This window comes from Daucus carota, chromosome 7, assembly GCF_001625215.2.
Source record: "Daucus carota subsp. sativus chromosome 7, DH1 v3.0, whole genome shotgun sequence".
NCBI classification, from domain to species: domain Eukaryota; kingdom Viridiplantae; phylum Streptophyta; class Magnoliopsida; order Apiales; family Apiaceae; genus Daucus; species Daucus carota.
In genome coordinates, this window is record NC_030387.2 from 8,559,715 (window position 1) to 8,583,222 (window position 23,508).

Consider the following 23,508-nt stretch of genomic DNA (forward strand, 5'->3'; position numbering starts at 1 on the left):
AGAGCCTTCTAATATAGAAATGTCAGGTAATCCAAATTTTCTCTTCAAAAAAACATGATAGACAAGTAGTTTTTTTTTATTCGTGGATGAATATATATGTAATTGGATCTGATATTACTACTAGGAATGTTACCATTTATATATGTCACACTCACAAGTTAGTATTTGGAAACAATTTTAGGATAAATTATGAGATATTAGGCCTTTTTTTGAAAGAAAATTTATCCTACACCACTACTAAAATTACATTTAATATTACAACACAATCCGTGCATGAATGCATGAATTTATTTTAGAGAATCAAATATTGTAACATAACTTTTCAAAATAAAAATGCATATAATCACGTAGAATAAGTGACTAAAACTAATATTGTAACATAACTTTTCAAAAAAAATATTATATAAAAATTTGTGACCTCAAAAATACTTATAACAATCATTTATCAGAATCAGAGACTCTCGTTTGATCAATAACAAAGGTCTTTTCCTTTTTTTATTTGTAAAATGTGTTGGTGTATTATAGTCCACCCTATTCTGTCCGGCATCACACTCACACTCAGCATAATTATGCTCATACATTCAAAAAAATAATTAAAATGACAAAATCAAAAGGAAAAAGAGATGATATCCAATTGTCAATCATTCTAATGCCACACCTTGGCTAACATATACTGAAATGAGCCCGAGCCCGAAAGAGTTTTCATAACCGAGCCCAATATTCATCTGGATCATGTACATTAAAACGGAGGGAAATGAGAAAGTTTTCCCGCCACTTTGTAACTAACCTTAAAAAAACACAAACTCAATTGCAGACATACTCTGTAACTCAAACGAAACCCTAGGATCGAGAAAGCTCAAATGGAAGAAGAAATCAAATCGGAGTTCAAGAAGAGTGGCTTCACATTTGACAATGAAGAAGAGATACTTCAAAAATGTGAGTTTCTTTTATTACATGTGTGTGTGTGTGTTTTGATTTGTTATGAATCTGACATTTTTGGGGGTGCAGGTCTTGCTTTTTGTATAAATTACAATCTGAGTCCTTGTGATCTTGTTTCTAGCTGGGATGTTTATTCACTTAATAGGTAATTTTATCACAACTCCTCATTTTTCAGCTGCTTTGTTTTCTCAAATTAACAGTCAGACAGTCAGTTGTAGTTGTAGACTTAGAGTCTCTCTCTCTCTCTCTCTCTCTCTCTCTCTCTCTCTCTCTCTCCCCCCTCCCTACCTCCCTCTCTCCCCCCTCCCTACCTCCCTCTCTCCCCCCTCCCTACCTCCCTCTCTCCCCCCCCTCTCTCTCCATCCCTCTCCCCCCTCCCCCTCTCTCTCTCTCGCTCCCTCCCTCTCTCTCCCTCCCTCCCTCCCTCCCTCTCTCTCTACCCCTCCCACCTTCACACTCTCTCTCTCTCTCTCTCTCTCTCTCTCTGTCTCTCTCCCTCTCTGTCTCTGTCTCTCTCCCCCTGTGTGTATGACTGATACGGGGTTTCAGGGTTTTCGTAAATTTCACCTGATTAGAATGAAATGGGACATTTTTGGCAGAAAGGAGAAAGAATTAGGGAAGCATAATGGTTTTTTGAATGTGTTATATAGGGTGTTGGTCTTAGAAATACTGGAAGAAGGGGTGGAATGAATTGCGCCAAATTATTTCTTCTTTTTTTTGTTTTAGATGCTTTGCAGAAACTGATAAGAAATTTGATCTCAATTTTTTGACAGGCAGCTGGAACTGACTGTGCAAAATGCACATATGGATGCATTTTTGCAGCAACTGCAAAATGAACAGAAAGAGGCTATCATCAAGAAGGAGCCTGGATTGCATTTGTACTCTAATGATGTCAAGATGTGAGTATAACATACAGATTTTGATGTGTGTATCAATGTGTGTTCTGCTCATCTGCTTTAATTTACTTTATGGTTTTTGCAAGTGAGAAGCTGAAACAGAGAACCCTTAGTTCCACTTTGTCTCAAATGTTCAAATTACCATGTTTTTCCCTAATACATGGAACAACATGTCTGCGATGATAGGTGTGCCACGAAGATAATTTTTATAAATTTGTTTATAGTTAGACTTGTTATTCCGCAATTAATTGTATGTTACAAATTACACGAACAGTTTGAATACTGAAATTATATTCTATTTAGGATATTGAGTGATAAAGCTGAAGATATAGATGAAGTGGTCCCTGGGACTCCGACAGAAAAATATGACACGGGTTTTCTGGGTCCTCTGGATTCAGCACACAAAACAAATGGGAGCATACTTCCCTCTGGAAAACCTGCAGATCTGGTGACACCTTTTGGGCAACGAAAGAACAAATTTGTCGTCCAATCCACCATCAGTGACCTGCCCAATACAGATTCTATAAAGGAAGAACCGCATGACAATAATTCTGAGGATGACATCATAAAAAGAGTGCAACCCAGGAAACGGTGTTCGTTGCAAACTCATCATTCCAAGCCTGAAACAAGTTGTCGATTTATGTATGATAGAATTGAAGATAAGGTATTTTCATTAATTGACTAAATGAGCGTCAAACTTCTCATGTGTACAATACTAACTTCATTTCTGGTTATTCAGTTTAATTTTCTTGAAAATAGAATCATGAAGCATGCAAAGGCTTTTGCTGCTTCTGGAATCTACGAGGAACCAGTTGACCCAACTGTTGCTTCACAGGTAATATATCCATGTATTTGGTACTTTTTGTAATCACTGCCAGTACATCAGGCATCTTAAGTTTATGCTTTAAGGTCATATTACTACAACTTATCCATTTTCTTCATATTTGAGAATACTTTTGTCAGGTTCTAATATGCAGCAGTCTTATCATATTGTATATTACTAAAATCAACTAGGAACACTCTGACTAAAGTTCCATTTGAGAGCTTTATATTCTTTTTCCTATCTTTCAGAAAAGTTTGTTTGCTATTGGTATGGTATGTTGTGAGGAAGAAGGTCGTCTAAAAGAGAAGCCCCTATTGCTACAAAGCAGGTACAGAACTTACATGCTAAGATTAGTGACTTCAATCCCTGGAATGTAATATCCCCAACCTCTTCTATTATTTCTGGACTGAGCTCATGGATAAAAGGAACATTTTAAGGATCAAAACACCATGTTTAACAGTTTTGACATTCGAAGATAAAATACATCATGTGACCTTAATCTTTTGTGCCGCTAGGTCGCTGGAGCTATTAATACTTGTTAAAGTAATGTAGACATCAGGTTTACTTGCTACCTTTATGAATTGATTTAAAATCAATTCCCAGAATCATCATTCCTAAATTTTTTCACGAAAGTCAATCCTGATAGGAGTGTAGCCAGACCACTGATTGTTGCTCTAGGTTAGGATATGTAATCCTCCATGTTTATTATATGTTTGACATATTTGGTAAATATCCACATCTGCCAACTTTCTGACAGTGTTGAGCACTCTGGGGGGCAACGTGTCCGTCTTGACCTGCAAAAGCTGAGTCAGTTTTCTATCTTTCCTGGCCAGGCAAGTGACCAAATTAAAAACATGTGTATTAGATTTTATTTTTTCATTGGATAATCATAATTTTCAGGAAATATTATTCCAGATGTTGCTCTGCTGCAGGTTATAGGCATTAAAGGGGACAATCCAAGCGGACACTGTTTGATTGCATCAGAAATCATTGACCATGTTCCTTTACTAGATTCTAATGATGAGAACTCTCAACCTTCAAAGAAGCAAGCTCTTGATAAGGACTTAATTCAAACTGATCTATCTCATGTGCAGTCAGAAATATCAGCGGTGGGTTATTTTGTTATTTGTATCATAATAATCTAAATATGTGGACTTCTCTTCATTTCAACTTGTTACTGTTTTACCATAGTGTTATCTGCATGTTGTTTGGTTGACTTTGAATATTACTTTTAAGTCTTTACAGCTAGAGGAGAATAAGAGACAGTCTTTATAATAGAAGAAAATTGGTTCAGAACTCTCATTTGGGCCTGAGCTACATAAAAGTGTAAAAATATTTAAGGATACACCGAGTACTTTGTATCTTCATACAACACAATTGTTGATTGCACAATAGATTTAGCAATATAAACCTCAAACTTTATTCTCCACAAATCCGTTGAGTAAAAAAATCTCACTTTGCATGATTTGTATATTTCTTAACAAGTGTAGAACAACCAATTCTGATGTACACAAATTCTTTTGTTATGTAGGCAAGTTTTAATCATATATAGATGTGAAGATGGTAACATGTCATAATAAGTAACCATTTATACATCCACAGAACATATTTCTTCGATAATTTATTGGATTCTTCAACTCCCTGCTTCGATTGATTGGATAAATTTCGTTTGTCCTTTCCCCATAAACCGATAAGCAGGGACCTATAAACTACAAACATAATAAACATATACTCTAATGTTTCACCTGTCAGGGTTTCTATTTCAGGTCTCGCATTAAAGAAGATACCATTTGGACATTAATCCATCTTAAAATATGGTTGAATAGAAAGGCGCCTTAACATAAGCAATTGTGTTACCAAATCACTTTTAGTGTACATCATAATTATTTGTTCTAAATTCTTGATTATTTGTGCGAGGGGCCTGTATGGACAGAAAAAACTATTATGCCATAACCATAAATCAGAGTAGGTGCGCTTGTATGTTTGAGGAGTATGACAATAAGTAGCACCTGTAGCAGTCAATGTTTTGCTTTTTCATACCCCCTCCGTCCCATAATACTTTTCATGTTTTCCTTTATCACGCTTGCCAACACACACTTTTGATCGTTATTATCTTTAATTTCGTATTAGTATTAAATATAAAACTTCATCGTATTACGGTACTCGTAAATACGAATCCAAGAAGATCACTCATGAATATTTTTAATCTTATAGATTAGACGTAAATTAGTAATTTATCTCATGTTATGAACAGTACCGACATATCAAACGAGTGAAGTAAATAGAAACAGAGGGAGTAGTTTAGAACCAATTTTCTTCTGCTACATATACATCTCTTCTAATTTTAATTTTAGTTAACTTTACTAAACCACAGTAACTAATTGTCATTTTATCTAATTTTATTATATTGTTGCCGCTTCAAGTATGGTCTTACAATATAATATGGTCACGGCATCATCCACCTTCAATTTAGTTAAAACAAAAACAAAAACTGCATATCACCTCCAACATGTGAGACCATTTTTCATTGATGGAATGTGTTGAACAGTTAATTGCAGGAGGTCCTTTTACCACAACTGATAACTTGATGTTTGAGCCTCTAACTGAGTTACTTGCATATGCACGGAGAAAGCAGCCTCAGTTGCTTATACTGGTATTAGCTTAACAGCTCTTATAATATAATCTTCTTCAACTCATTCTGGCTATACTATGATAGTAAATCAGTATCTAAATTCAGATTTTTGGCAGCTTGGACCCTTTATTGATTCGGAACATCCTGAAATCAAGAAGGGAACTGTAAATCGGACCTTTGATGAACTTTTTCATCATGAGATTCTTAAAAGGGTATATATTACCTCAGCTTTTTGCTGCTCTATTTTTTTTACCTTTGTTGATTTTCTTATATTGTAAACGTTTGCTGTCTTTTGCTTCCCAGATTCAAGATCATGTGGAGTATATGGGTTCAGCAGCAAGGGTGATTCTAGTGCCATCCATACGTGATGCTAGCCATGATTTCGTTTTTCCTCAGGTAATTACTGCTGGTCTGTGTATATACTTACATATTTAGTTGGCTCAAGTTATTAAATAATATGAATTTTGTCCATTAGCAATAGAGCATTAGTAGTTAGTACTCAATAGCAATGCTCACAGTTTATATTTCGGTTTTGCAGCCTCCTTTCAGTATACATCCGCCTGACCTTAAAGATCAGGTACATAATATTTTATCTATATCAGAGGTCCTATGAGTCATCTCTGTCCTAATTCTCTTCCTAATATTGTTGTTAGTTAGCCAGTGAACTTACTGATATCACATGTTTTTAACCAGATAACCAGCATCACAAATCCTGGAACTTTTTCTGCTAATGAGGTAAACACCTATTGACCTGTAAACACCATAGTCTTTCTTATTTTGATCTTTCCTTTGTGTAGTCTCTACCAGTGACATCAAGATGCAACTACATTCAATATCTTCAATTTGTCATATATGACCTAGTTACATACTTTTGGAGACCTACTAAGAGCATCTCTAAGAGTCTTCAAGTCGGCTCTTTATATAGCTCCTAGCAAGTTAGTACATTGTTAAGAGTGTCAACTCCAACAGTACTCTTTATACTCATTCTCTAATTTAAATTTTATTAATATGTGAACTAAAAGAGAGGGAAAAGTGGTGGATAAATAGAAGGGAATGAAATTTTTAAATAAAAATGAGTTAAGAGCCATGTGGAGGCTCCTAACTCCAAGAGCCTTTCTATATTGGCTCTTAACTTGAAATTTGAAGAAAAAGTGAAAGGAAGTTGCTCCAAGAGATTCTTAGTGGCTCTTTAAATCCCTCTTCTCTCTCCTCTCTTATGAAGAGCTCTTACACATTCTTAACTAATATTATATGATATATTCTCTATCTCACTACTTTGTTTTTGTACTCCAACGAATGCACATTATGTTTAATAATAAAAATATTTAGTAAAGAGTGAATGTGAAGAGTATTGTTGGAGATGGACACACATTAAACTACTAAGAGCCAATGTTTTTATAATAATTTTAAAAATGTGAGTTAAGAGCCTTTTGGAGATGCTCTAAAAGAGAGGAGAGAGGAGAGGCTCTTAAGTTTATAAGAGCTTCTAAACGTCTCTTGGAGCTCTATTGCTCTTTATTTTTCTATTTAAGAGCTCATATAGGGAGCCTCTTGGAGATGCTCTAATGTTTCTTTGCTGAGTTGGACTGCAATTTTTTGCTAACCTGATGGCATCATACAAAAGATAGTAGGAAGTATCTTTTATCTGCAATGCATAGAAATATACTAGTTCAAAATTTTAGATCTGGTTGCATTACTTGAATACACACACACACACAAATGTATATTGGTATGATTCATTCCATTTGCAAATATACTTCGTGGTAATTGCTTTGCTACCATTTGTATGTGTAGCTTCCAAATTGTGTCATATGGGGCTTCATAAAATGATTTTTGTTTGAGGTGTTTAATGTATGTAGTGTGCATTTAATTTTTATGATATAGGAAGAGGAAGCACTAAGAAAGTTAAATATATCAATGTTTAACATATCAGGTCAAGGTAGCTTGCTGCACTGTTGATATAATTAAGCAGCTTAGCGGAGAGGAGATCTCACGAAATGCTGCTGGTGGATCAAAGCATCGGATGTCTACACTTGCAAACCATATTTTGTGTCAACGCAGGCATGTATAAAATATTCACATTTGTTCAGGATTTTCTTTTGGTTGTTATCAAATAGGTTCAGCTGACATGATTGGTTTTAATCCTTTGCATGTATCTCTTACACTTTCCCAAAACAGTTTCTATCCTCTGTATCCACCAGCAGAAGGCATTCCCCTGGATTTTTCACTTGCTCCAGAAGCTCTTGAAATCTCTTCCATTCCAGATATTCTCATCCTCCCTTCAGACTTGACTCATTTTGTGAAGGTAAGAGTGGATCCCTTATTAATGAGCTAAATGCAGAGTGGTTGCCGAAGTTTATCCGTTTTTGCATTTTAGTGGTCAGAATTTCAATGTTACAAATTGGTGGCCACTAATCTTTTTTTCTTAAAAAAGTGGCTCTTGACCACGTTTTTGATGAATCAAAACAATATATGGCCACCCTATTACAAATTTGACCACCAAAAATGGAAAAATAGATAAAATTTGGCTACTAATTTGCATTAAACTTATTATTTCTTGAAACCTTTTTAACTCACTAAAGCAAATGCCGGTTTTTGTAAAAGCCTTTTGTTCTCACTTTCATACATAAACTTTCTAAATTGGATAGACATTTATTATACTAAACATCTAACCTGTGTTCAGGTTGTGTCGGTGGGAGGCGAAGGAGAAGCGCAAAAGAAGTGTCTATGTGTTAATCCAGGAAGACTAGCAAGAGGTGAAGGAGGGGGTTTCTTTGTGGAGCTTAACTACCACGGAAGCCCTGAGTCAGCAACTGCTTCTGTAATCCGCATATAGGTATGGAAGAAAGAAAAGCCGATACAAGCTACCCTATCTTCTTTGTGTAAAAACAAGAGGAAGTGACAGATGAGTTATTCTTTCCCTTATTTTGTTCCATGAATGGTTTGCTTATAGTTTAGGCCCTTGTAAATCTACAGCTTTATAATATGGATTATGGAATACTACTTGTACTCGTTATTTGAATCACCTCCTTAATTTTATTGATATGTTTATAGAATTTTATCCATGTATTTGTAATCTGTATTTGCCAAAAGTGGCTGCACTCTCAAAGAAGTCGCAGCTAGGAATTGTAACATTAGCAGCACACCTTCTGTAAGCAGAAATCCTCTAGTACTTGCGGTATAAGATATATAAAACAGCAGAGGCAAGAAGTCGTACTACTTTTAGCAGGCATCTCAGATTTTCTATATCCAGCAAGTGTTCCGATGCAAGAAATGGACAGACTACAATCCTTTTGTTCGCAATGCTGTGTCAAGTAGCATGTATCAGAACCTGCTATAAGCAGAGTCACCAAAATGCTAAAAGCTTGTTGCCCGGGATTTAAGTCATTTTCGACTTCAAGTAGGGGCTCTAAGTTACAAGTGGAATTTTATGAGGTAGATATGTTAAACTTGAACAACTTGATGCGTTAGCCGAAGCTCTGTGTTTAAATCCCAGTTAATGAATAACATAAAGATTAAAATGGTTTATACCGGATAAATGGGCCTCGATGCCGGCCCAACTGGTTTGAATGTAAAGCCCAAAGAACACAAAGTCATGGGAATTGAGGAGCTTGGCCCAGCCAAGTGGATCGGTAGTCAGTGTCAAAGCAGCTGTGATTTTAACTTTATAAGTACAATCACACATATGTGTCAATCATATCACCTTTTTGCCTTTTTCGCATGTACATCGAAAATGAACCCAAGCCCAACCAATACACTTTCCACTAATTATTTCTTTTTATTTTATTACCTTACTTTTTGGATTATTAAGATGCTCTGTTTTGTTTTCCTACAAATTTTATTTAAATATGTTCGTCTATTTACCCCGCGCCTGCTTTCACTCATTCAATTTACGAAAAATTTTAAGAGATGTTTGTTTACTTTAATTTCTTGATATCAAATTTTAGTATACGACATACTTTTCTACGACTGAAATGTGACAATTAAACTCATTGTGGACTCGATAAAAAGTCCTCGTAATTGAGTCTCCGGTGATCTTTTTTATTAATTAGAAAATTTGATCAATTAACAAAATATACTGTATCATTCTCGGTATACTAAAAATACTGTGTATTCATTATTGACAAATCAATAATATTAAAAATTTATAATTATCAATTCATAGAGATCTAATTGTCTAATTATGTAATTGTGAATCATAACATTTCATTCTATGTGACAAGAATGAAGATGGAAAAAGTGAAAAAAAATCTTGGGTCCCTAACTAAATGGATTGGTATTTTCGTACAATTTCTTTTTCAAAGAAGAGAATATAGATATATATGATATAAACGTCAGATAAAATCTAAGGAAAATCTTGTAGGTCAATTGTTTTTGAAAATAGAAAGAATTGTTTAGAAGGCAAGCTCAGTCTACCCTTTTTATTACATACCTATAAAGCTGTTAGTACTACTACATTAAAAAATTGAAACATAAAAACCTATGTCAATCTCCAACCTAAAATTGACTAGTTTGTACGCATCCCTTTTTTGTTTTATAATTAATTAAGGACCATGAGTAACCCTTAACTTTTGTAGTTTGCACACTATCACAAACTTTTCAAATTTTAAGAAGTTAATATCTGAAATACAAAAATCTCAACAATTTTAAGTGTCACAGAAAATATAAAAATAAACATTTACGTAAAAGAGTATTCACACCGTCCCACTGGATTTTTTATGGTTTTCTTTCTGAACGTCTCATTTATTTCTTTACATTATAACACTTTTCACAAATAATAAAATTTTATAGTATTTAACTCAATCTCACCCACTACTTTAATCTACTTTTTCAAATCAATTTATTAGAAATCGACAGTCCCACCACTTTCTCCACTTTTCTTACCGTTTCTTATGATATCATAATTTAGTTTCTATTTTTCCAAAATGAAGTTACAATTTTTTTAATAAAATATTATACTCCCTCCGTCCTCCTCAATAGTGTTTACATTGGGGGACGGGGTCTTGACACACATTTTAATACTCTCATAAAATATGATTTGATAAATTATTTTGTATTTTTTTTTCTTCTGAATAAAAATTTATTGTCTTAACTTTTACACAAAAAAGAAAAATTTCAAAAAAAAAGTTATGGAACTATATTTTATATGCGTTTTAAATTTGTGTCAAGTAATGAAAAAAATATATAAAAAAAATGAAAAGGAGAGAGGGGTAACAATTACACATGAAAAAACAGGCTTACAACTTCGTATGTAACCTTAATCAAATTTACCTATTTTTTGAATTATTGATATTCTTTAATGGTTTTTATCAGAATCCATGATCCAAGCTGAATTCTGAAATACGGACAACCCATATCATCTTAATCCCGGTATTGACATGCTGCAGGAAAAACAGAAAATATACTAGTGTTATGAATTGAAAAAAAAAATGTAGAGAGAAGTGATGAAAAAAATAAGGATGATAATCGGGTTGGTTGTTTCGGATATGACATGATTCATATTTAAATCTGAATATTTTACCCATATCAATCGACGGATTTTGGATCAAATTCGGGTATATTCGAAATCCAAAGTTTTCGGATTAGATATTCGAATACTAACTACTAAATGTGAATCAAATACGAACAATCAGATCTATATGACTATATGACATCACACCATCATAAATGTAATTATCCATCCAGACACACTCTCGACCTAACTTTGGATAATTATGGTTCTACTATATAACCGGTCTGTATATTTTAATAAAATTTCAACATTTATTTGGAGGATGAATGATTAATCATTATTTTTTGACATATCAAATACATATATGATGAATAATGAGATTGATATATTAATTTCTTGAATATGTACAGGTGTTCTCTACTTTTAACTATGTATAAGGTGTTTTTGCACAGAATGTGACTCATATTTAGTATATATTTTCAAGTTTGAGGATTTTAATCATATTTGAATCAAATCGGATATCGGATCGGTAAATATTCTATCCAAATCAAAAAAATCCCGGATAAGAAATAAATTCGAATTCAAAACCGAAATATCGAATTTGATAAATTCAAAATTTTGACTTTCGACGGGAACACCGTCGAATCAGATCATTTTGGAAAAATACAAAAGGCGGCAGTTAATAGTGAAAGTACGCGTGATAAGCAAAGTCCCCGCCGTAATAAGGCTAATAAACAGAATAAAAGCCACCTAATTACAAACAAAACATTCCTTATCTACGTCAAACCCCTTCTCTTTTATCAAAACTCCAGCTTGTCACCTCCTGTGCTGTAATAATCCATCCCTCCCTTCACTTTAATAATAAAGTAATCATTTATACTAATCGCCAGCTAACACACCCTCTCAAAATAATTCTCGAATTTATCCTCGAATATGATACAATGATTTATAACATTATTTATGTACATGGATTATTTATTTTCAACATACATAATTAATCATTTTTATTAACTAAGTTATAGAAAACTGATTCCAGATATTTAATATTTTGTATAAAAGAAAAGAATTAAAAATACATATATCTTCATCTGAGCAAAGAGAAAATGGAAGCTTGCGGATGAGGGAAGAAACAAACAAACAAAGTCTGACCAATTTAAGCTTTAACCCCCCCACCCCTTCTGCTCTAATTCTTGCTGCTACATTCACTTTATATACTTACATCTCTCTGTGTGTAGAGCTGTGTTCATATTGCAAGAAAGGGATAGGTGTTTCTTGTTGATCTCAAGCATACCCAACTGGAATGCCAGCAGATCTGACCCATTCATTGTGTTTTTGCATCGTTTGCTTCAAGTTTTAATCTTGGGGTTTGGCTTCAGGTGCTTGGCTTGGCTTTGTTTGACTTTGTGTTTGGTAAGTCAATGAGATTTTGGGTTCTTTTTTTTTTTTGATGAATTCTGTGTGTGTGTGTGAGTGTGGTTTGATGTGAATTGGAGGGTGGTTGTGTGTGGTTTTTGTAAAGATTGGATCTTTGGGTGGTGGGGGTTTGATTGTAGTGGAAAAGGTGGGATCTTGAATCTTTGTTGGTTCAAGAAAATGGGAATTGGGTTGTGTTAACTGTGCCATTCGTTGCGAGTTTCGTATTTATGGAGTTGGTTCTGATGTTATAATTTTATGAATTGTGAGCAGAATTTGGATACATTAGTCTTGAAACTTTGGTTCAGTAGTATACCTGTATGAATGGTGTTAGTAATGTGTACTTTTTTAAGTTAGAAACTGTGTTTTTTTAATTCTACAGTGTTTGATCCTGATAGGTTAATTTTGTTGGGAGTCTGACAATTTTGTGGTTTCAGTGGTGTGCAGTTGGAGTTTGGGCTGTGGTCAGTTAAGTTCGATGAGAGTGAAACTGGTTTGAAGTTCTTTGTGGAAAATTTAGTTGGCGGAGATGCCTCCGTCCCCATTACTGAGACGCTCACCTGGAAGGGAGCTTAAGGCAGACAATCACAAGAGAGGGCGCAGTCTTGAAGGTGGAATTCTCTTTAAAGAGAAGGAAGAAGATCTAGCTTTGTTTAACGAGGTGCAAAATAGGGAACGGGACAATTTCTTACTCCAGTCGAGCGATGATTTTGAAGATACTTTCTGTAATTCTAATACATGCATCTGTCTAAAAGTTCTTATCTTAGAATTTTTCTTTGTGTTTGTATTATAGCTGACAATTATTTTTGTCTTGCTGATTATATTGCAGCTACAAAGTTGAGATACTTCTCAGATCATAAGCTTGGGCTAGCTGTTCCTGTACGAGGAGAGAGTAGCAACCTTCTGAACGCCGAGGAGGAAAAAAATGACTATGACTGGTTTGTTTTTAATTTCTTTTGATGATCTAGTACTTCAAAACATTTTTTCACCTATTCTTCTTCAATCCACAAATTGCAGTATTCTTTAATGGAAAATTAGATTTATATTGGCATCGAAGTTAACAACTCTTGATACCCATATCCTGTGTATTTTAATCATTTAGATAGAGTTATACCATATTTATACTACGTATCATCAAGTGACACTTAATTATCAAATTAGATTTTATCATATATTTGATGGGAAGAATAGACTGCTACCTTTGTGCTATATGACCATTAAATAAGACATTGCACGGACAACTATATGATGTGAATGGACAAAAATTGGCTTGTGATGCTATTGGTATTTACTTTGGCAGTGTTCCTGCAATTGTAATAAACTTTCACGCAACAATGACTGATCATCGTTCTGCCACTATTGTTGCATTTCTTTCTTTTCTAATATGTATACATTTTGCTTACTAATCATAAGTGTGGCGCCCTTGTAGGTTATTAACTCCTCCGGACACTCCGCTCTTCGCTTCTCTGGATGACGAGGTACCTCCACTTAATCTTCCCCAGAGGGGAAGACCGCGAAGTCAACCCATTTCAATCTCAAGATCTTCGACGGTATAATAAATTTTACTCTTGCAGGCTGGACATTTATTGGAATTTTCCTTATAATATCAATAGCTATTTGACACTTCTATTGTCTTTTTATTATTTGCTACAATACAACACTAAAATGAGTGTGTGACAACAGATGGAAAACAGTCGAAGAAGCAGTAGAGGTAGTGCAAGTCCAAATCGCCTCAGCCCATCTCCTAAGTCTAGCAGTAGTGTTGTTCAAGCAAGAGGCAGGACGTCATCAGCACCTCATTCAAGTCCAAACCCTAGTTTACGACGTGTCAGTCCTTTGCGTAGACCATCCCCCCCACCTGGAAAACCCTCAACACCCACTCGAAGGTCAACCACACCAACTCCTAGAAGGGTGAGTACAAGTTCTATCAGTAATGTGGCATCTTCTGGTATTAGGGGTATATCTCCCGTAAAGTCAAATAGAGGAAACTCAGCTTCACCAAAAGTAAGGGCTTGGCAGTCAAACATTCCTGGGTTTCCCTCCGAGGCACCTCCAAATCTTCGTACTTCCTTGGCTGATCGTCCAGCATCGTATGTGAGGGGATCTTCACCAGCATCCAGAAATGGTAGAGAGTTTCCTTCTAAATCTGGCCGACAATCAAGGTCTCCAACTACAGCCAGAAGTATTGGTTCATCACATAGTCATGATCGAGATCGATTTAGCTCTCGAAGTAAAGGTTCGATTGCGTCTTCTGGTGATGATGATGCAGATTCTCTAGTATCCATTACAGTAGGTAGCTCAGAGCAATCGTCGACAAGGAGGATGAGTTCCTCTCCAAATAATAGAGCTCCTGCATTTTCCAAGAAACCTTTTAGAACAGTTGCCTCTAATTCTGCTCCAAAAAGATCCTTCGACTTGGCACTTCGACAAATGGTATGTTGCAGTTTGTTTGATAAATATTAATTCAATTGTTTTAACAGTTCATGTGATTTGACTTGGCACTTTAACATGTGTTGCTATTCGTTTAAGTGATTTTTTGTTGACGAATATTGGAACCAGGAGATGATATAAATTTGAATTGATTAAATACAATGAAAAACTTTGTTGCCCTACACTGGATTTACGTACGTGGTTATCATTTTCTACCTTTGTATATATCTGTTAAATGTCAAGGTTTACTAACTTACATGTGTGACGTAAACTAGAACATAAAATGACAAAATTATTGAACAAAACAATGAAAAGATAGAACCAGCCTGACGTAACTGCAAGACCTAAAAGTACAACTGCTCACAGGGTTTCTCAACTGCGGAAACGAAAAAAATTAATGTCTCATGATCCAAAATAGTTGGATATTCTTACTATTGGATAATTAATGTATATTGAACTGTTTGTGTATGCATTGTTGACAATACTTTTATTGAATGTTTAATTTAACCTATCTTGAAATGCAAGACAACTTATGTATGCTAGAACTGCCAAAATAGTAATAAAGATTTGAAATTAATGATACTTTCCTGAATTCCCACAATTGCCAAAAAAATACTTTAGTCCCGTATGAACACAATAAAGTTTACAATCCTCCTCTGTATTACCGCGGCTGCTGGCACAGCCACTCTGGGATGGAGAAGTTTCCCTTTCTTTGATTCATTCGCCCTACGTGATCATAAATCAGTCGATGCGTCTTTGTAGATTCTTGCTTGCTTCCTCCATCACTTGGATTAGAACGCTATTAGGGTTTTGTCTTTTGGGGTAATATTTTACATTTAGAATATTATTCAGAAACCAATAATGCTGTTGATGTTAAAATATAGTCTCGTGCTCTGAAAAATAGAGCACACACCATTATGGCATTAGAGTATCCTATATAACCTAGTTACTTGGTTTAAAGTGATGATTATAACAATAAACCTATATTAATGTGTTTGGGCTAGATAAAAGTATATCATCCAAATCTATTATGCCTATAGCATAACTTGTTGATATTGTCAAATTCCAAACCTTACACGGATCTTACTGAGTTGCATGGAGAAATACTGAGTTCCACATAATATTATGTGACTACAGCTATGTTTCAAATTAGTGGGCTTCTATAAAACTGAAGTTGTGGTTAGATTTTGAGCATTCTTTCAATGTGTGTGCAGTTGAATCCAATAATTTTCTTTGGTAAATTTCAACTATTATTCATTTGCAAAACAACCTGAATTAGTAAATATGTTATATAATGATGGTGGTTCAATAGGATCATGTTCCTGTCACTTTTTGTATTCACTAACTAGTCTTCACTGTTAAGATAAGCTGAGGATTATTGAGCTATAGGTGCACTCTATATGCTGAAAAAAAATACAAGATCAAGATGATACACTGTTATTATTCAAATACTACATTTTCCTTGCGTGTTTTTGATAGAAGTATATGTGTCACGCATAAAGACTAATGTTATCATTATATTTGTAGGATCACCGGAAAAGTCCACAGAATATGTTCAGGCCACTGTTATCTAGTGTTCCCAGTTCAACCTTGTATGCTGGGAAAACAAGTCCTGCACAGCATGCAATTACATCTAGGAATTCGATAACTAGCAGCAACGCAAGTTCTGATCAGGTCACAGGTGCAGAACACGATACTGAAGGAAGTGAACAAAATCAGGACGATGTAACTAGTGCATTTATGGAGAGCCTTGAGGCTCCTCTTGTGTATACTAAGGATGAGTTTTATGACTCTGATAAGGCTGGTGCAGTAAACGAAAGTATCATGCATGAAACCCAGGATGGATCTAGTAGTTCTCAGCATGCTGACTTAGTTGGTAGCCATGAAATCTATGAAAATCACGGAAACCATTGTTCTGGTATGGAAACTGTTGCGGCTTCTGGAACTTCTGACGCTGCTTTGGATCATGATGGTCCTGAAGACATGTTACTTTGTCAGAGCTGTGGGAATATGTATTATGACACTGATTTGACAGATGCGGAATTTAAGGTTTGTCATGACTGCAGGTCGAATGAGTACTTGACTATCAGCAATGTTGTGGCAGCCCCAATCACTGCTGGAAACTTTCCCGTGACGAACTCAAGGATTTTGGAAGAGTCGGGTCCCTTTGGCACAACAGATCCTTCTGTAGTGGCACCTGTGTCTGCTGGAGTGACTAGCATTGCTGAATCAGGAACCCGCCAACATGAAAATACCAGTAAGGAAAACACGGGTTCCTACAGTGAGCCAATTTGGGACTTCCTGTCTACTGATTCTGTTTTAGGGAACGTTGTGGAAGAAAGCGATCAGAGGCATCCTAACCCTCAAGTAGTAGGTCAACCTACAACTAGCTATTGTGTACCTGATGGCGGGACTGGTGATCAGCAAATGAAAAGATCTCATGACTATCCACCTGTAAATGCTTCAGGAGGTGCAGGCATCTCTGTTCTGCTGAACCGATCAAGTAGTGGCAGAGGTGCATTTCTCCAAAGCAGGTCTTTTACCGCCAGTAGTAATTCTTATGACGATTCATCTTATGTAAGAGATAGTGCATATAGCTTGAGAAGCTCTTATGGGCATGGCAGTTTGTCTGCATCATCTTCAGTTGACTTGGGTTTGTATAGACAAACAGAGGCTCGTGTTCAGAGGCAGCTAAGTGGGAAACAATCTGACCTCGAAAATTACAGGCATGACATGAACACTAAACACCGGCGAACTGGCTCATCTTTGTCCGCTGCTTCAAATCCTGCATTGCAAACTTCAAGTTTTACACCAGGCATGCTTGAACAAAGTCCTGATGTATCTCTTTCCCAAGTAAGAGATGATGCAGTTGCAACACTTGTTGATGCTCAGGAACATTTACTATCTTCAGAAAATATGGAAGAAGATGATGTGCGCACTGATGGTGAGAGTACCTATAAGTGTAAAACAATGGATCCGTCTCCCTCAGAATCATCGACCAATATACTAAACAAGCATCAGCTTAGTACGTTGACTTCATTTTCAAACTCTGAAGAGTCTTCTTCATATGAGAATGTTGAAGACTTGACCAATAATTTGAAAAATGTTGTGGTTGTAGAAGCATCAACCAATTCCTTGGAGTCTTCTGTCGTGGGGGAAGAGACAGTGCCAAGTTCTTCCGTTGACATGGTCGAAGGTCCTAAATTTAATTCTCAAAGTTCTTTTGATAAAATCTCTGAAATAGAAACTGAGAATGTGCACCAAGGTACTCCGGAGATACCTTCTGATACTGTCTCCACAAGTTCAAGAAGCAGCATGAATGAATTACTGGATCCTCACAATACTACCACGTCTGATAAAGATATTACTTTGGCTGCAGAACCTGACATTTCAAGTGACGAACATCGCACCCTTGGTACGTACATCCTTATACTATATTTTAGGATTTTCTGGATGTTTAATGTCAGGAACATTGTTGCTTGGTACATACATCCTTATTGACTTTGTAAATATTTAAATGGTTGAAGGAAGAATGATTATGCATGTGCAAACATCACAGCCAGGGACGAAAAAGATCCTCTAAAACTAGATTGACAATATTGTGAAGTTCTCCACATTTTTTTGAATTCGCTCTATATCTTAACTGTTGTGACACAAGGAACTCCCCCCAATCATTGCCTAAAATTGGACACAAGATTTCCTAGGCAAAACTCGTTCCGAAGGGTAAAGAAATTGTACCTAGCACCAACCTGTTACCTTTCTAAAACTGAGTCATACTCCTGGTTGAAGATGAAAAGAATCAAGAAACTAGGTACGAGAAATAGGAGTTGTTATGATTGTAATCTAATCAATTTGCCATTTTAAAAGTTATTTTAGGAAATAAAGTGTCAAATGAATAAAGAAAGTTGTGTTAATTATTTGACAGGATCCTGTTGTACATAATAAGTACTGAAGCATTTGTAAGAGGGATGGAAGGTAATAAGTATGAGTATTGGGCCAATACTATTATATCATCAATTCATTACCTTATTTTAAGCTAATGTAGCAATCATGTTGTTTTTGGTTTCTTTGTCTGAACTTTTTTGTATTTGATAATACATGTGGAGTCTGTGTGCACGTTTACATCTTTTAGCCTGCACAAAGTATATCGGTAACTATATGATGTATTTTGGATACTTGAATAAAATGCTTATTACAGAGGAATCAACGGTGATGGTGGTGGGAAAAGGTGGATCCAAAGCCAGAAGCTTGACTCTGGAAGAAGCAACCGATACAATACTTTTCTGCAGCTCTATTGTTCATGATATGGCCTATAATGCTGCAACCATAGCAATAGAAAAGGAAAACCCTGCTCCAGTGGAAGGATCTCGCCCGACTGTTACTATATTGGGAAAAGCGAACCCTGAAAGAAAGGATGCCCAACCCAGAACTGCAGCCAAACGCACTTCAAAGCCACAAAAAGCTAAGCCAAGGCGAGATGAAAGTGACACAAAGCCTCCTAGCAACAGCAGTAACGATGAAAATATTGACGTATCCACAAACCGCATTGTTGGAGCGTATGATAACGATGCCAAGAGCATGAAAGCACCTCCTAAGCTGGAGTCGAAGTGCAATTGTACAATAATGTAAAAGTTGTTGACTGCTATTTGCTGCAAGTGCTGCTCTCTTGGTCCAATTCAGATGAAAAGGTAGCGGGTGCTTTTCCTTAAATATTTTCGGGTTGATTTTTACAGCATCGTCGCCAAATGCTATTTGTTGCTATTTTTACATAGTTATCGGTAACAACACATCTTTGTAGTGTCATAGACTCATAATCCTTGTAAAGTTGGGAAATTTATTAGGCTAATAGTTGGAAGAGATTGGAGGTTGTTAGTGTTATGTACTTGGTTATCGTGTTGGACAAATAGAGCAGCAAGCTTCAAGTCCCTTGTTGAGGTGATAAGAGGAATGGGAATGTGATGAACAAGAGCAATTCAATTCTTGTCCCTTCATCTATATGTATTTTGTAGCTAATTTCTTGGAAGCAGCTGTTTGTATTCACCTTTAGTAGTTTGGCAGATAGATGAAAAACAACAATAAATTGTATTTTATTTGTTCATATTATTCAGAAATTACTAGTTGTGATTAAAGAGTGTGTTTTCTTGTAATCTACAATCTCCTTCCCATTTTAGTAGTCCACTTTGTACAAATCACACATATCAAGAAATATTAAATGTGATATGTTGTCATCATTGTAATACATTGGTTATACAAAAATACAATTAATTTTTCATTCGTTTTGTTAAAAGTCAACATAATTTACATTATAAATCATGAAAATTGTGTGGACTAATAAATGTTAATATTGAACCTTGTATAAAATTTGTATTGGACAAAGCATGACAAAAAATATGAAATTTTTTTTCTCAACAAACAAGACTATTGAAATGATAAGGTGGGAGTATTATTCAATTGTTTTTATTTTGATCAATTACAAAAATTAGTGTTTTTTTACACAAATTTAAATATACAATACTTCCACGTATTCTTAATACCGAGCAAGGTGGTTATTATCATGTGTTGTACCTAAATTTTGGTATAACAATATTGGGCCTGCATAGCAATATTGGAGGCTCGTAATTTGGTGTTGGTCAAATTCACAAAGTATATTGTCATGATAATGAAGCTATTATGTGTTAAGAAAATATGTTCAAAATTTTGGTATTCTTGTTAAAGACATGTGTACTCCAAAATTTTGGTGGCTAATTGAGCTTCATTTTGATATACTAAACCTCTTGTTTCTTACGAAGAGTACGCTCACGTAAGCTTAGAGTCAGAGGGCATGTATGTGTTAAACGAGATGATATAAAGCTCAATGTACCTATGTATGAGGTTCAGGTTCCTCATTTTACTTCATGGCAAGGAGTAATCAGGGGATAATTGTTGTACCTAAATTTTTGTATAGCATTATTGGAGGCCCATAATATGGTGTTGGCCCAATTCACTAAATAGTAATGGATTTTTGGGTTGATAATGAAGCTATTTTGTGCTAAGAGAATATATTCAAAATGGAAGCTCTTGACTGACAAGGAACCTGTTTGGAAACTAAGAGTAAGTCCAATAGGCCATCTATCTCATTACCAATTAATAATATAAAATAATGAATCCTAGTGAGTCTTAATGATTTAAGTAATCTACTTTTAGTGTCAACTCCAACAGCAATTCCTATATTTGTTCCCAATATTATTATTTTAATAATAGATTTGAGAGAAAAAAGGAAAATGGGGGAAAAGAAGAAGAAAGAAGGAGTGGGATGAATTTTTTTAATCCTAAATATTAAATAGGTAATGGCTAGAGGTTATTTAAAAATAGGTAATGGCTAAGAAATTTGAGGATGTGATAGTGATTTAGATAATCACTAGAATAGTGTTGGAGTGCCTCTTTTTGATACATTACCTAAATGTGAGTTTAGGTACTCATTTAGGTAACCTATTGGACTTGCTCTAAGGTGTTGAGACCATCTAGGAAGCTTTTAAAATGGTTATGGAAGTTCATTAGTGGAGCTATATGAATATAGCTCAAAGGTATGTAGCTTATGTGAAGCTGCAAAGTGGTTTTTGATGTTCTGAGAACCTGTTTAGGTTCGATCATGAGGATGTCACTTCAGTAGTTCCTAAGATGAAAAAAAGAGTTACTTATGGAGCTCCACGTGGTTGGTTCAGAGGTCCACAACTTCTACCAGAAGATGTGAGGTTTGCAACAAACAGCTTCTTGTAGGGCGAGGAAGCTACCGGCGAAGTTCTATTATAAGAAGAAAACAGCTTCCAGATCTTTACGAATACGTTCCTAGAGGATTTTAACACATATCTATTACTAATTTGAAGATAATAACGAGGGATTGATGATAAACTTGAAGACTAGAGGTTGGGTTCATTAAGTATTCTGAGGTTCACCGTTCTAGCTTCACAAGGACTCTAGAAGCTCCCCAAACACTATGAAATTAGTGGTTGGATGGGAGTTATCTACTGGAGACCTGTTCTTTGAGGATACAAAACTATGAGCACCATATAATTAAGAGATACACATCTCTGGTCGATCCTGTAAACGCAAATCTTACCGTTTGTCAAACACAGCCCGTATTTTATGGGTGGGTAGTGGCGAACCTCTTTTGGCCGGTTATTCTCTTCCTATTTTTTTATGTATATTGAGTTGATGGTATTGTCTATTCCACTATTAACATCAACATCATGTTTACTCCTTTCTCGCATAGAAGGGTTGCAAAAATCAACTTGCTGATATTAAAATTAAGGATTGTTAATATTGTACGGTAGAGTAAACAATAGAGACATATGTCTACATACATTTAATATTCATATCAAACTATAAATTTAGACTCAGATATATCTATGAAATTCTCTTTGATACAAATTTTATGAATAAAAATATAAATAAGATTTTTTATTTAAAAAATAAATTACAAAACTTTCTTTTTATGAAATCTATAATCACTCACTAATAATAATTATTGATAGCATGATAGGTCATGCATGCTAAGAGCATCACCAACCATAGAAAGCCGTTAGCTAAAATGTGAGTTGGCATACCAAAAAAAAAAAAAAATACAGCCAACCTCTCGAAAAATTCACACTCCAATCATACCTATCTGTTGCCTATAATTTTAGCCAACCTCCTATGATTGGCTATATTTGTCGAACCTCTACAAGTCTGTAAGAAATCCGTAGGAAGATTGCGCATCATTTATTACCATATTAAACTGATATATTCTACTTCAACAACCTAAAATATTAATAACATACTATTTTTAAATTATAGCCAACCAATATAGCCAATACCACTGAAGCACACTATGTTATAGGTTCAGCAAATTTTGCATAATGTGTAGCAGGTCCAATATTCAGCAAATTTTACATAATGTGTAACAAGTCCAATTTAGCCAACGATTATAGGCGTATTAGCCCTAACTGACAGAAATCTCCATGTATCTCACGATCCAGATAAAACGTCCCTCACTATCATTCAGTGACGACAAATCGTGTACCGTTTTGTATTTTAGGATAAAACGCTACACGATGTAGCGTCTCAGGCCCAAATCAAAACACTGAAATGTTACTTTATGTAGCGTTTTCACATCAAGCCCAAATCAAAACACTGAAACGTTACTTTATGCAGCGTTTTCAAGTAAAACACTGCATTATGTATGGTTTTCCATTATTATTATATTAAATTGGTTCCTCGGCTTTAGGGCCTCACGGCCCTAAAACCTCGTATTATTTAGGGATTAGGCTCGAGGATTTAAGGCCTTAAACCCAAACCGCCGGTCAATTTAATTTCAAATATAAATTAATCATTCTAAAACCTAAATATGAACCCTAAAATATTAACGATGGTTAATTTATCTTCCAATTATTATTTTATTAAACTGGTTCCTCGGCTTTAGGGCCTCACGGCCCTAAAACCTTAAATTAATTAGGATTTAGGCTCGAGGATTTAGGGTCCTAAACCCTAACCGCCGTTCAATCTAATTTCAAATATAAATTAATCATTACAACTAACTGAAGAACTAGAGAGAGAATATGGAGAAGGTGATTGTGGAAGCATCTTTTCTAACTAACTGCTCTCTCTATCTTTTTATATTGGTTTAGACCTTGTCGAGGTGTCATTCTGCTGAGTTGGCATCTCCTTGTCACCACTGTTATGCTCAACACCCCCCTCAAACTTGGCTCGCATTGTGTCATGCCTAGTTTGTGTAGCAGTTCATTGTGCTTGCCATCTGCAATATGTTCAGATGTAGGAAGATATACCATTTGTGGTAGCCCTTCTAGCACCTTATCTCTGGTAAAATGAATTTCTGTTTCAACATGCTTTGTCCTTTCATGCTATACTAGATTCTTAGTATTGTTAATTGCACTTTGGTTGTCACAGT

At 35.4% G+C, this 23,508-nt stretch overlaps 2 protein-coding genes across 4 annotated transcripts; both read left to right on the top strand.

The window, feature by feature from the left end:
• Positions 1–757: 757 nt before the first annotated feature.
• LOC108193735 (uncharacterized) lies at positions 758–8,355 on the top strand. 2 transcript variants are annotated; one of them, XM_017360539.2, is made up of 16 exons: positions 758–936; positions 1,009–1,084; positions 1,713–1,838; positions 2,139–2,499; positions 2,575–2,670; positions 2,907–2,986; positions 3,416–3,491; positions 3,591–3,767; positions 5,207–5,311; positions 5,407–5,502; positions 5,594–5,686; positions 5,829–5,867; positions 5,984–6,025; positions 7,224–7,351; positions 7,469–7,595; positions 7,974–8,355. In XM_017360539.2, the coding sequence occupies exons 1-16, from the start codon at positions 861–863 to the stop codon at positions 8,124–8,126; spliced, it is 1,851 nt and encodes a 616-aa protein (XP_017216028.1). In that variant the 5' UTR covers positions 758–860; the 3' UTR covers positions 8,127–8,355. The 2 variants fall into 2 exon arrangements, with proteins under 2 accessions (XP_017216028.1, XP_017216031.1); XM_017360542.2 differs by lacking the exons at positions 758–936; positions 1,009–1,084 and adding an exon at positions 1,922–2,021 and having other exon boundaries at positions 1,707–1,838.
• Positions 8,356–11,828: 3,473 nt separating this feature from the next.
• LOC108196066 (cell wall protein RBR3) lies at positions 11,829–19,714 on the top strand. 2 transcript variants are annotated; one of them, XM_017363151.2, is made up of 7 exons: positions 11,829–12,152; positions 12,593–12,880; positions 12,985–13,093; positions 13,585–13,705; positions 13,839–14,588; positions 16,113–18,000; positions 18,784–19,714. In XM_017363151.2, the coding sequence occupies exons 2-7, from the start codon at positions 12,685–12,687 to the stop codon at positions 19,212–19,214; spliced, it is 3,495 nt and encodes a 1,164-aa protein (XP_017218640.1). In that variant the 5' UTR covers positions 11,829–12,152; positions 12,593–12,684; the 3' UTR covers positions 19,215–19,714. The 2 variants fall into 2 exon arrangements, with proteins under 2 accessions (XP_017218640.1, XP_017218641.1); XM_017363152.2 differs by having other exon boundaries at positions 11,978–12,118.
• The last annotated feature ends 3,794 nt before the right edge of the window (positions 19,715–23,508 follow it).

Coding starts and splice junctions, on each gene's coding strand:
- LOC108193735 (XM_017360539.2), top strand. CDS start 861: ATGGAAGAAGAAATCAAATCGGAGTTCAAGAAGAGTGGCTTCACATTT. Junction 3,492..3,590: donor TTTCTATCTTTCCTGGCCAG/GCAAGTGACCAA, acceptor GCTCTGCTGCAG/GTTATAGGCATTAAAGGGGA. Junction 5,868..5,983: donor CGCCTGACCTTAAAGATCAG/GTACATAATATT, acceptor GTTTTTAACCAG/ATAACCAGCATCACAAATCC.
- LOC108196066 (XM_017363151.2), top strand. CDS start 12,685: ATGCCTCCGTCCCCATTACTGAGACGCTCACCTGGAAGGGAGCTTAAG. Junction 13,706..13,838: donor CAATCTCAAGATCTTCGACG/GTATAATAAATT, acceptor GTGTGACAACAG/ATGGAAAACAGTCGAAGAAG. Junction 18,001..18,783: donor TGACGAACATCGCACCCTTG/GTACGTACATCC, acceptor TGCTTATTACAG/AGGAATCAACGGTGATGGTG.